A 13,605-nucleotide genomic window follows, 5' to 3' on the forward strand; every position below is an offset into this window, starting at 1 on the left:
AGTCTCCTCAGCGCAGACCCAACACAAGCCCCACTCCTGGAATGGGTCCTGGGGCCCTGGGCCATTAGGCCTGCTCTTCCTGGCAGGCTGTGAAATGGCCCCTCGACACCTCACCTCCCACTCTGAGTCCTTCAGACTGGCTGCTGCTGTCTCCCTCCACTCTTGCTCACTTTGCTTCAACACTGGCATTGATTTTAGGGTATCTTCCCCACATGCAGTTTCAAGCCCTTCCGAGATCAAGGACTAAGTCATATTTTATCTCTGTAAACTCCCTTTTGAATTCCTTTCTTTACTCATAGTTCAGAGCACAGTGATTTGCTGATTATTAAAAAATATGAACATCAAAAGAAAAATAAAGACGTTCTGTTCTGTCCGGGTCTCTCTCTTTACTCAGAGCGGACAGGCTCCTTACGCACCATGATCTACTCTTCCATTCTTTCATGGCACAGCTCTCGAGGAGACGGTGACTCCAACACCCTCTCACAAGCAGAGCGGTGTCTGCATCTGCACTTCTTCAGGGCTATCTGCCGACTCTAAGAAATGTCTGCCTGATGGACATTCTGGTCACCCACAGGGCAAGTGGCTGCCTTGGTGAGGAGCCAGACCTCCTGAGCTCTGCGAAGCTTCGCATCTTCCGCTTTCGGGCCCTCAGTGCTGACCGTGACGGCAGTGTCTGCAAGGTGGCAGCAGAGTGGAAATGGCTTGCACAGGGTGGGGACTAACTGTGCATAGCTACCTCTATCTTAAATCATTAAAACTTCTCAAATCTGGCCTAAGCCTCAAGGACTTTATAGAAATGGGCACAATTAAAGTTTCTTATTCCATATGGAAGTAACCTCTCAGTTTAACCTTGGCTTTCCTTAAATTTGTAAAATTTAATGTATTTATATATTTGGTACAGGGTCTCACTACACAGCTCCGACTCATAGTGATCCTCCTGTCTCAGCCTCCCCAGTGCTGGGATCATAGGTGTGTGCCCCCAGCCCAGTTTTGGGACCCACTTGGCCTCTGGTACTGGGGATCAAACTCGGGTGCTTATGTGTACCAGGCAGGCACTTAGACTGCTGAACTATCTCCCCAGTCCTAACCTAGGCTTTTTGTATGGTTTGCATATTTATATTTCTAAATCTGGTCTAGTTTTTAAAAGGTTTAGTTTTTACATTGTAGGGATAAAACTACATTCCAGAATTTAAGAGGATGAAATTTTTTTAAATTCATGAAAAAAAATTTCACATATATTTGAAACCTAAAACTAAAAAATTGTCACCCTTGGAATAAATAATGTTTTCACCAGCTCAGAGTTGATGGCAATAAAGAAGGTAAGCTCAAACTCTTCCTCCAAACAGTACTCCATCAGCCCTCATAGCCCCCGGTATCAGGTCAGGGGCTACAAGGGCAGATGGAGTTCATTGCTCTTGCTGGAGGTAAGATGGGGGTGACGGAGGAAAGCAGAAGTAGTTCCAGCATTTCCCCAGTATTATCTGTAAAACTATGTTACAACTTTTCATCAGCATTGTTTTCTTTCAGTAAAAATATATCTACCAGTTTTTAAAGTAAAAATTATATTTTGTGTTATTTTATTTGGCCACAATTATTAGTTTGTGTGTGTGTGTGTGTGTGTGTGTGCGCACGCGCGCGCCGGTGTGTGTATATGGCCTGGATCAGATAGTTAACAGTAAGTGCACACCTATGAGAAGTAGGATCAGTTCTAAAGATATTGATGCTTGGCCTGGGGAGATAGCTCAGCGGTACCTGCCTGGCAGGTACAAGGACCTGGGTTCTATCCCCGGTACTGCATGCCGTGCTGGCCCCACACCAAGCTGGTTACCGAGATGGGGCATGGTGGCACACACCTGTAATCCCAGTGCTGGGGAGCCTAAGACAGGAAGATCACTACAAGTCCAAGCTGAATAGCGAGACCCTGTACCAAATACGTTAAAAAAAAAAGGATATTGATGTTCTTTTAAAATACTTGTGACAAAGTCAAGGTTTATTTTTAAATATAACCCAAAAGAAGCAAAATGAGAAAGCAAGTTTTACCTTTCTTTTGAGGTTTTACAACACTTTTGGCTGGCCTGACTTCCTCCTCTTCATCCTCCTCTTTGTCTTCTTTCTCCTCTTCTGCTTTTTCTTCTTCGACTTCCTCTTCCTTTTCAGACTGTGGCTTCAGCTTAAAGGCCATTTCCTCTAGCTCCTTCTCCAGATCGGTATTTCTTATGAGAGTATAATGAAGCTTTTCATTTACATCCTCAAACCTTTCTTCTGCCCTTCTGGCTCTGCTTTCAACCTCCCTGATGTGAGCAAAGTGTAGAAAAACACACATACACACACACAAAAAAAAAGAAAGAAAAGAAAAGAAAGGTGGTGAACAAGTATCTCTGACACAGAAATTCACTGTGTAAAATAAAAAAGGCAGTGGGAGTAGATGGATGTGTATTCAAGGATAAATAGAAGAAGCAGGAACATCAAAGATTAACAAAGAATTGAAGGCCCAGAAACTTCTAGATACTAATGTTAGAGTTGCAATCATGCCATGATTTAAGAAATAACATTTATCATTTACTGGTGAATTACACTTTGGGGTATTTGAAATTCTCTATCAATAGGGACCCTCTTTTCAGGAGTTAACTTTGGTTTCATGTGATCCAATAAATTAAGTCCAATAGTATTCCTTATTTTTTAGTGCCTCTAAAGCCAGATTTTACAGTCAAGACAACCAGTTTGAGAAATTCTCCTACTCTTTGGGTTATGCAACATTTTTTCTTAAACACACTAGAATCTCCCAGTGCTAGTTTTTTTTTTCTTTAAGTCATCTATTAGAAAACATACTGAATTGAATCACTCATAATATCCCCCCCCACACACTCTGACTTCCATCTGCATGGTGGATAAGAGTGGACATTCCTACCACAGCCATGATATTCACTGCCTCCAAAAGATTTGGAGCTACGCATCCCCAATGAGACTAATGCAAGCAAGACAGACAGGTAAGCAAACGAGTATGGGTTTCTCCGCTCAATCTGCTGACCAACAGTTTTCATTCTCTTATCTTTATGACACTTCATACTTACATTAGCTTTGCCTGCATATGTTCAATTACAGTCATTGCTTCAAGATACTTTTGGGTCAGCGTACCTTGGTTAGCTGATTCTCTCTGACAAAGGAAATATATAAATGAATGGGAATCAAAACAGTTAATATTCTACTTCTTCAGGATGTTTAAGATCAAGTCTTCTACAATATTCTTTTTCTACTGCTTATATTCATCCAATATATGATTAAACATACCTTTAATACAAAAAACAATGAGGATTGCCTGTGGTCAAGTAGCAACTTCCTAATTATTCATACTACATATGGACAAGAATTTCATTACTTCACTAAGCATATGATATTGCAAAGTCAAATAAGATTGTTTAATTCCTTAAGGAACTTAATAAAAATCAGATAAAGGTATAAATCTTGCCAGACAGAGAAAATTTGAAAAATAAAATCACTTATTTTGAATCTAGATATATTACTGAAATCAAAATAAGGTGGAGGAATGTATTAGAAGAAAAAATGATAAGCATACTTTCAAGTGAATATTACATTTTCCTGGGAAATATGTACTTAACAAAAATCCCATCTATCTGTGTCTTTCCAAATGGTGGCAAATAAACCCCACACTGTACATGGAAATAAATATCTGAGTGTTGATGTTATGATTTAAATCTAAAACGTCTCCCGATGTCCCATGTGTTTGGATTGGATCATGGGGGAGCTATACCCATCAGTGTATTCATCTCTTAATGAGTTCATAGCTCAGTGTATTATTAGAAGTCAGGGCCTGGTTGGAAGCTGTTACTGGACAGCTAACCTGGGTGTATCCTTGTTCCTAGCTCCTCCTCACTCTCTGCTTCCTGGCTGCTGTGGGTTAAGCAGCATTTATCTCCCAGGCTCCCCCCCCCCCCATTGCCATTTCTGCTTTGGAGTGAGCAGGCTTTGGAATGAACCCACTGCAAACCGTAAGTCAAATAATACTCTCCTCTTTTAAGTTGTGGGTGCTGGATATTTTGTCTCAGAAACAGGAAGATGACTAATACATTAGGAAACTTTCCATAATGACACCATGATTAACGGGATGAGGCCAAACCCTTATCTAGCTAGGCCTCTCATCCTTAATCACACATTCCACCATGCTGTACTACCTTTTCCCTTAAAATATATTGTGTTGTTTTTTAACTTTTAGTCAGATATTTTACTCTTTTCATTTCTCTGTCACATATTTTTTTGTCTGTTTTGTTGCCCTTTCTTGGGTAATCTGTTTGAAAAGTAACTATAATAATTCTTCCTTATCCATATATGACTTTCCTTTCTGCTGTTTCAATTACCCATGGTCAGACATTGTCTGAAAACATCACAGGGACCATTGCATAAATAATAAACACATCATAAGCTTAAAATTGGATGCTGTTCTGAGTAGTGTTACCATCCTGGCCTGTTGCACCATGGATGAGATTATCCATTTGTCACACGCATCCCTGCTATATATGCTACACACCTTATTGCTCTTGGCTATTAGATTAGCTGTCATAGTATCACAGTACCTGCATAGCTACTGTTTTGCCCTCCCCCAAAAAATTTGTGTATTGAAGGTTTGGTCCCCAGTTGTTGGTGCTAATGGGAGGTGACAGAATTTTCAGGAGCTAGGGCCCAATGGAAGGCAGTTAGGTCATTGGATCATTTCCTTAGAGGGGATATTGGGACACTAGTTCCTCCTCTTTCCCTTTTCTTCCTAGATGCCATGAGGTAAGCAGTTTGATGCACCCACCGCCCCCCGCCATGCTCTGCCTCATAGGCCCAATGACTATAGGGCCAAGTAATCATGGATGGAAACTAAACTATAATAACCCTTTCTTCCTTTAAGTTGTTTGTCTCAGATATTTTGTCACAGTGACATAAAGCTGATTAATACAGGTACTGTTTGTGGTTGCAGGCATTCACTAGAGGTCTTGGAAGGTATCCCCCACAGATAAGGGAAAACTAATATACTTTCAGCTTGAGCAAGCAGCATGTGATATGGCTATTCCTATACAGTACATAATATTTATTCATTTTTAGAATGTAATTATACATATGTTTTATGGCCCTGTGAAACAACTATAAACATATATGTAACCCAAGGAAAACCAGGATTGTACACTGCATACATTTGAACTTCTGACTCTAATTATTCAATCTCCAGATATATATTCAGTGATAATATACCCAGAAAACATCCCTCTGTTCTGATACTGGCAAGTAGAAAGTAATGTTTAGGGATCCACATCCAACTGTTTAGAAAATTCTTTTGATTTGAAATGCTGGATTCTTGGCTGCTAGCATCTTCTATGTATATCTAGTAGTAATTACCCATGTACCGTGCATATAATGATGTAGATGCCTCAAAGATAATCACAGTTCTACATTTGACCTTTTGTTCATATTCTTAACCTTCCCATGGCTTTCACACACTTTCATTCACTGTAGTGACAGAGATGAACATGACCCCTTAGCTCTTACAATGTATTGGGCTCTCCTTGTTTGTTCCTCTCTGGTGCAGCTTCAAGATCATCTTGGTCTGATTCCAATTGACCTTTTTGGCTTGGTCTTGCGGGGGGTTTGACTCTACTAATGGACCCACCTCTCTAGGTTGGGCATGTCTCAGAGAAGATATGGCTCCAGGGTCAGTGAAAGGGAAACTGTACTAGGAAAAATTGTTCATTTTAAAACTTTGTTCTCTTTGAAGGTGCCTCGCTCTATAACTGTTTAATAGCTCAGTAATTCTCTCTTGGCCCTGTAACCATGAGAATGTAACTGAACTTTCAGGATGTCTGATTGTACCAAGCTTTGTGGTCGCTAATTAGTCTTGTAACTGATGGCCATTAATCTAGCCCAGTAACTGATTATCTCACCTGCTAGCTACTCACAGGAACTGCCAGGCTGTCCTGTCCCACCTTTGTGACTCCTGCTTATGCCTTATATAAAAATGCTGGTTAACAGACACTTAACAATTGGTTCTTGTTGAAAGTTATTCCAGCCAGAGCCACCAGTGTAAAATAAAGCTGTTCATTGCTTCCTGACTTCTGCAGGTGTCATTCCTTTCCTGGACTCAGTTTTGCTGCAACACCAGCTCCTTTGGGCTCAGTTTTCAGCACTCAATTTCCAGCCAGGTTTGTGTTTCTATCAGCTTTGGACATACTTTCTAGAGCTTTCTATTTCAAAGTCCCTTTCAGATTGCTATTATAAAATGATTAATCAGTTAAGTTAAGCTGTGGGGGACTCAGGTCAATAATTTCTGACATTGCCAGTTAAACAGAAGACCCAATGCTATTATGGGCTACTGGACTCTTTTAGAATATTTTGCTGAGTTTACACACCTATAATATTCAATAACGGAACTTAGGAAAAATGGGGTACACCGATGAATGTCCATTCTGTATCTGTGTATTCAAAGTGGTTGGGGTAGATATATAGTTGCATTGTCTTAATGAATAGAATGATTTGTTCTAATGGTGTTTGTAAATAGGATCACAAGTCCGCATCTTGTACAGCAATTAACCACTAAGAAGAATATATGCAGTGTATTATTTGTTGTAACTGTACTTCCGATTTGATTTGAAACTGTCTCATTGCTATCTGTTTATCAATAAAACTGTAGAAAAATAAAATAAAATGATTAATCAATGTTTTTGATCCCTATGGCCAAGGTACATGGTGTTATAAAAGGAGAACACAGCTCTCCTTTAACACAAATGAGGAGGTAAAGCCAGAATATCTATTCTTGTGTTGTAAACACTACTGATCCCAATTTGGGACCTGCTCGCTCTTCCAAAGCAGTTAACAGGTGATCTAGTAAAATACCCTATTTTCTTTAGACATAAGTTTTTATATATAGACAAGACCTATAGGTTTTAAGACAATCCTTAGAAAGTCTGTTTCTAATGTCTTTCTTGTTTGAGTAGCTAAGTGATCAGTCACCTTAATGACACAGTTAAGTGTCTGCATTAGGGTGAGCTGTACTGAACATTTTTGGTAACCTCTGAGGGAGCTTCCTGAATTTAGATATCCCATTTCTCTAAAGCTGAAATGTTACAGAATTCAGGCTGCCAGGATTGTGATTCTAATTCTGGCTCAGGAAGGACCACAAGGTCACTGTAAAACAACTTAGAACTGATTAAATTGGGCCACAGATGAAGGAGAGTAGCCTTCCCCTAGGAAAGACAGAAGCAAAGTCAGTGCTGCTTAATGGATCATTTGGTTCACCCATGACTTATATATAATGCCAAACTGGTAGCAGAGCTTATGTACATCATGGGAGGCCATGTTTTGGTAAGGAGTACCTGCTTTGAGTATAATGCTTAGGTATCCCTACAACTGGGCATGGTGGTACATCCTATAACCCCAGGACCCAGGAGGCTAAGCCAGAAGGACTACCAATATTTGAGGCCAGCCTGGTATACAATAGGGAGTTATAAGCCAGCTTGAATTTACATAGCAAGACATTGTCTCAAAAAATAAAAATAGACGACAAACACCACAACCAAAAAGGAATTCCTCCAAAGCCCTATCTCCCATGTCACTGAGGACAGTTCTGAATAATACATTATTTAGACCACTCACATGGTGGGCACGAAGACATCAGGTAACAATAGCAGTAAGGCTCTGGATTACCAGGCCAAGCATTTAGCCTACCCAAACTGGTAACAACTCACTACCACCCCTGTTGAGGTATCACTTGCACCTCAGTCCCAGGAGAATCTTATCCTGTAGTCATTTGGAAAAGGAAACACAAAGAATGAACTAGAATTCTCCATGTTTGGGTCCCTAGCTCCCCAGTAGCCTGGAGCTTCTTCTCACTAGAAGCCCAGGACCTGGCTACATCTTAGAGCTTTCCTGTTCTACAGCTCAGTTCCCAGCACCTGCAGGTCACAATGTTTTTGCTTCCCTATCCTCTTCTCTCTCCATCTGCAATGAGCATACTGTCTCCTGGAAGCTGTGTTTGACACCAGGGGCGCAGCTCCCCAATAGGTTCCCTGGACACGTAGCCTTACTAAATGCTTAATTTTGTTCTTAGGAGAAGAGGTTGGGCAGCTCAAAAAAATATAAAGGAAAAACAAATCAAAGCAGAAGAAAAAAAGTAGAAAGTTTTAAAATCTTGTTGTCTAGAGGAAGCCCCTTTATCTTGGTAAACAGAAAGAACAAGTGTCCCAAATCAAGATACTCCAGCCCTAGCTTTACCTTCTGGCCTAAATGTCTGACCTCAGAAGCCAGTTCAAGGAAACCTCCTCTTCTGGTTACCAGCATCAGTCTTGGCCCCACCAGCTTCGCTCAATCAAGCCTCTTTTTTGAGCTCCTCGTGAATCTACTCATGCATGCTCCAGCCACTACCGCACAGGACAAATGTGATTCTTGATCTCTAGAAACTTGTGAATAATTGTGCATCTAGAAAGCATTTTGATCCACTCTCAAGGCTGTAGGTCAGTGAGAGCCTAGACAGCTTGGTTTGCAGTGATCTAAGCAGCAGTAATTTTTCACAAGCCCAGAGATTGACTTTCTGAGCCACATCCTCCTCACTGATCTATCCACATGGTACCACACAATATTATACAGATGGCGGAGTCCAGGAGCAGATCAAAAACCTGAGTGAAGACATGCAGTGCTCCAGTTTTGGCCCAGGCACCTTTTCCCCCCACTTTCTTCCTGGCTCCAGGACCTGACTTCCTTGCATCTCTTGGAAAGCAAAGCAGTGTTCTTACTTCAAGTGAGAAGTCTGATACATGAAGGCTTTGCCTGGGGTTGGTGGTTTTAAAAACATGTCTCATGGCATTGCATCCCTGCATCTGTACTGCCTCCTCTAACATCTCTGGCCCCTCATGCAGTCTTGATGACTGATACATTAATGTTTTATTATAAAAACTTGTTGAAAATGATCCACACTGGGAGAATGTGCACTCTTCTCACCCCAGTTTTGCACTCTACATGATTTCTCATATCTTCCTACCAGAATTAGATCTTATTGCCTATAACTTCCCCAGTGTGCACCCCTGTAATTTGCTTCTCCTTTAAGCCAGGGTTGAATCTCAATAACCTAGCTATCATCTATTGCCCCTGCCACAGCTGCCCACCCTTAAATATACCAACACCTATCCAATGGATCAGACTCCTTAACAGTGAACTGGTTCTTAACTTTAGGGGTAAGAAATTTTATGTAATGTATTGATTCCTCCAGTTCCAAGCAAATACACAATATGAATATACACATACGATGTTGAATCTAATTTCAGGGGACTGACCTAATGAAGCCCACCCACTGACTCTTACAATCACAATATCCAGGAGAGAGAGAGGGAGGGAAAACAGGAGGCAGAGGGGGAGAAACAGAGACAGACAGACAGACAGACAGACAGATAGACAGACAGACAGTGATAGAGAAATAAGTAGTGTACCGTGGTCCTAGAATGAAATTTCTGTGGTGAAATTTTAAAGGTCTTCCTGCCACCATCACTAACTATCTAATCTTGTAGCAATTCTTGTGGTTAAAGTATGTGATCATCACAGAGCCCCCAAAAATCTGCTGAATGGGGATGTCAATTGGTCAAATATTGACTGAGAATTTGTAAGCGAACAAAAGGATAAAATTGATATCAAAATGGGGCTAAAAGATGAGAATAGGATAAAGTGAAGGTGAAAAAAATGAGGGTTTTTCATAGAAGATTCTATGAGAAAAAACATCTAGAAGATCTACATTACTTAGGAGCACCTTGTTCTCTTGCAAAACTAAAAGTCATATAGATTCACATCATTTTCACATAATGTTAACAGCTTTAAATTTCCAAGTTCAGTTCCAGATACATACCCAGGAAGACAAGGCATCTGCTTCAAATAGAGGTTTGGAATGAACATTTTCATCTTCTCCAATAAATCGAATGACTTCTTCCTTCTCTGTAGATGTTGAAGGTTTCTGCTGAAAAGACAAACAAATCAAACCAAACCAAAACACCCACCAAGGACCTGTTAGTCTGCTGTATAACACAGTGACATAACAAGTTGCATGGAGATGGCACCTAAAATTTTAATTTCATTTGCCATAATCATTCAGCAAATGTTTTTGAAGACGTTTTTATAATTTTTATTTTTTTATTGTCTAAAGAGAATACATAATAGTAAAAACAAAAAACAAACAAACAAACAAAAAAAAAAAAACCTAGGGACAATACAGAACTTCACCAAAAAAAATAATAGGAATTTGAAACTGTATTGCATAATGTTGCTTTCAAATTAGTTGTTCAGATTACCAGATATAAGCATGAAAATTGGTTTTAAAAAGTTATACGAAACTTAAAAAGACAAGAAAAAAATTTAAGCATAAACTGCTCCCCTCTGGTGTTTTTTTTTTTTTGGTTCCTCGAATGCCTTCAGGGCACTTTTGGCTAGCGGGAGAGTTGTGAGGTTCGAACTCCAGCAACCTGAGGCTGACAGCTTTGTTGAAGCAGCCACTTAAAGGACTGAGCTAGGGCCAGGCCCCCCTCCCCTCTGTAGATCAGCAGAAATCAGCAGTGCAGTTATCCAAGCCATCTTGCACACATACATAAATATATCTCTTCTCTCACCCCATCTCCCATCATTTTCCTCATCCCAGTTTTTCTTCCCTTTCTGCAGATTCTTTCCCTTTCACAGTATCATTTCAGATTTTATTTACTTTTTCAGTTTCTTACACTAGTGAGACAATATGATGTTTGTACATGCAGGTCTGATTTATTTATGAGTGTGGTATCTAGTTGCATCCATTTACCTATAAAAGACTTGGGGCCGGCCAGATAGCTCAGTGAGTTAAAGTGCCTGCTTGGGCAGATGCAGGGACTGGGGTTCAATCCCCGGCATGCCATGCCAGCCCTGCCCCTGGGGGTGCACTGAGACAGCGATTGAGACTTCATGTGGTAGCACACACCTGTAAGCCCAGCACTTGGGAGGCTGAAAACAGAAGGATCACTATAAGTCCGATCTGTGTAGTGAGACCCTGTAAACTATGTATTAAATACATAGAAAACCCTTGAATTTAGTTGTTTTTTAAAAATAGCTTGAGGGAGCCAGGGAGATGGTTCAGTAGAATAAGCGCTTCCCTGGCAAGAACAAGGGCCTCAGTTCAATCCCCGGTTCCGAAAAAAAAAAAACAACTTAAAATTTGTAAATAAACTTAGTTTTCCTGTATCAGGGACAACTCAATCAACTGACTGAGTTACAATAAAAAAATAAAAATAGCTCAGTATTACTCCATTGTGTAAAAATATCACATCTTTTTTTTTCCTGTTCCTCAGTTGATGGGCATTTGAGTTGTTTCCAATATGATAAATTGTGCTGCCATAAACATGTGTGCACATATATTGCTGTGGCATGATGTTTTCAGTTCTTCTGGAAAAATACCTGGGAGAGGAATAGCTGGGTTGAATGGGATTTCCAATCCTAACTTTTTGAGAAATCTGCACACTGATTTCTTTTTTCTTTTTTTCTTTCTTTCTTTCTTTCTTTTTTTTTTTTTTTTTTTTTAGATTTCAGGAATTTCATTTAACAAAGAGAAATACCACAATTTCAGTATTGGAAAGAGTGAGTCTCCTCATCATTCCACGGAAGGGAATAGTTGGGTCAGGAATTTCCTATGTACAGCTGAATCCTAGTGGAGGAAATCCACCCAATGATATCTTCCTATGTGCTTTTCATGGTATGAGAATTGAGATGTGATCCTATGGTAGCTTTACTATAGAAATTAATTGAGTCACTGATGGCTAAAAGTCTAACTTGGAAATCCCAGGACTGTAGACAAACTATCTACAATTAAAATATTAGTCTTTCATCTGGCACATGGGATCATCTGGGATCTCAGGCTTCCATAGGAAGTTCAGAAGGACTCAGCCATCACAGACACCTTCACATTTCCTTCCCAGCCTCATCATTTTTCTGCTGCAACCCCGCCTTTGTATCACCCACCACAATCTGGCTCTTCCTTAGGTCCATCACTATGTGGTGGTGGCCCTGATTTAACTATAGAAGGTTTGATTTTTTTTAATTCTTTATATGTTCTCAGTAATAATCCTTTATCTGAGGAACAGCTGGAAAATATTCTTCCCACACTCCCTGTTGTCTTTACATCCTGTAGGTGATATCCATTTCTCTCCAAAAGCTTTTTTAATAAGGTCAGCTTCTAGTTGTGATAGTTGTGATTCTTTGTGATAGTTCTTGTGTGATCAGGGTTTTGTTCATAAAGTCTTTGCCTATGTCAGTGTCTTCAAGAGTTCTACCTATTCTATCTTGCAGCAGATTTAATGTTTCTGTTGTAATATTCAGATCTTTGATCCATTTTTATTTTAGTTTGCTGTATGGTAAAAGCTATGAGTCCAATTTCAATCTTCAACATGTTCAAAACCAGTTTTTCCAGTATTATTTATTAAAGCACCTATATTTCTTTTGACTAGCTGTGACAGCATCTTCAAGATCTGAAACTCTATCTTCACTTTCACTCAAACAGTTTTTGCAAACTTGTGACTGAGATTTTAAGTTCCTCTATATCTCTTTGACTCTGCTTCATGCGATCTATTTCTTTCCTGTATTGCTCATTCAAGGAATCTGTCGTTTTTCTAATCTCTATTTTTTTAATCAGTGTCTTCTTGAGAAGCAGTTATTAATTCTTTTACTACAGAGATTATTTCTGATTTGATTTCCTCTATATGTTTCTGCAGTTGATTCTTTACTTTAGACACTGTTCAGAGATTCCTTTTTTTATTTCAGAGGTTATTTCTGATCTGAGTTCCTCTATACCTTTCTGCTGTTGTTTCTTTAATTCAGATGCTATTGATTCAGACATTTCAGCTGTGTGATTCCCAATTTCTTCTGTGCTAGTGTCCTCTGCGCTTGTTCTGGGTGGACTCAGGGCCTGAGATTGCATTTTGCTCTTTCTCTTTGTCATTTTGTACAGCACTGTCCTCTGATCTTTGTTGTAGAGCTTTGGTGCAGTTATAACCTTAGCACCTACTGAAGTTCGGGTGCAGATCTGTCTGAGTTCATCCAGTTGTGGCTGGCTTAATCTGGCTGCTGTGCTCAGCACCTTCCTGCTGTAGCCCTTAGAAGTGAACCTATTGTGCCCCTCTGGCAAGATGTTCTGCTCCTGGGTTAGTTGGGTGGTTCTGGCTCCTAGTCTCTCTGCAGGGACTTCAGCTGCAGAGTTTCACCCCAGGCCTGGATACTAGGCTTGAGCTGGGTCTGAAGGGGTCCAGGTGACGCAGGGGAGCGCAGACACTCTCCCACACACTTGTAGGGCCTGGGCTTGGGCTGGGTCTGGAGGGGTTCCCAGAGTACGGGGGAAGTTTTCACTCATGCAGCGGGCTTGGGTTAGCTTCAGAGGGGTGGAGGGGTCCTGAGAGCGTGGTGGAAGGTCTCACACAGTGGGCCTCACCACACTGATTTCGACAGTGGTTGTACAGTCTACACTCCTGCGAACAGTGAAGAAGGGTTCCTTTACCCTCACAGCCCCTCAGTATTTGTTATTGGCTGACTTCTTGATGACAGCCATTCTTTCTGGGGTAAGATGGA

At 40.5% G+C, this 13,605-nt stretch overlaps 1 protein-coding gene across 1 annotated transcript in view; it reads right to left on the minus strand.

The window, feature by feature from the left end:
• Nucleotides 1-13,605, minus strand: part of Axdnd1 (axonemal dynein light chain domain containing 1) — a 145,506-nt gene that overhangs the window by 1,963 nt on the left and 129,938 nt on the right. The window contains exons 20-22 of the mRNA XM_023703604.1: nt 9,881-9,985; nt 3,072-3,154; nt 2,041-2,291 (exon numbers count right to left, since the gene is read on the minus strand). Of these exons, the coding sequence (XP_023559372.1) occupies nt 2,041-2,291; nt 3,072-3,154; nt 9,881-9,985 (439 nt within the window). The remainder of the gene's footprint in view (nt 1-2,040; nt 2,292-3,071; nt 3,155-9,880; nt 9,986-13,605) is intronic.

Source organism: Octodon degus, unplaced genomic scaffold, assembly GCF_000260255.1.
Source record: "Octodon degus isolate 3935 unplaced genomic scaffold, OctDeg1.0 scaffold00176, whole genome shotgun sequence".
Taxonomy (NCBI): domain Eukaryota; kingdom Metazoa; phylum Chordata; class Mammalia; order Rodentia; family Octodontidae; genus Octodon; species Octodon degus.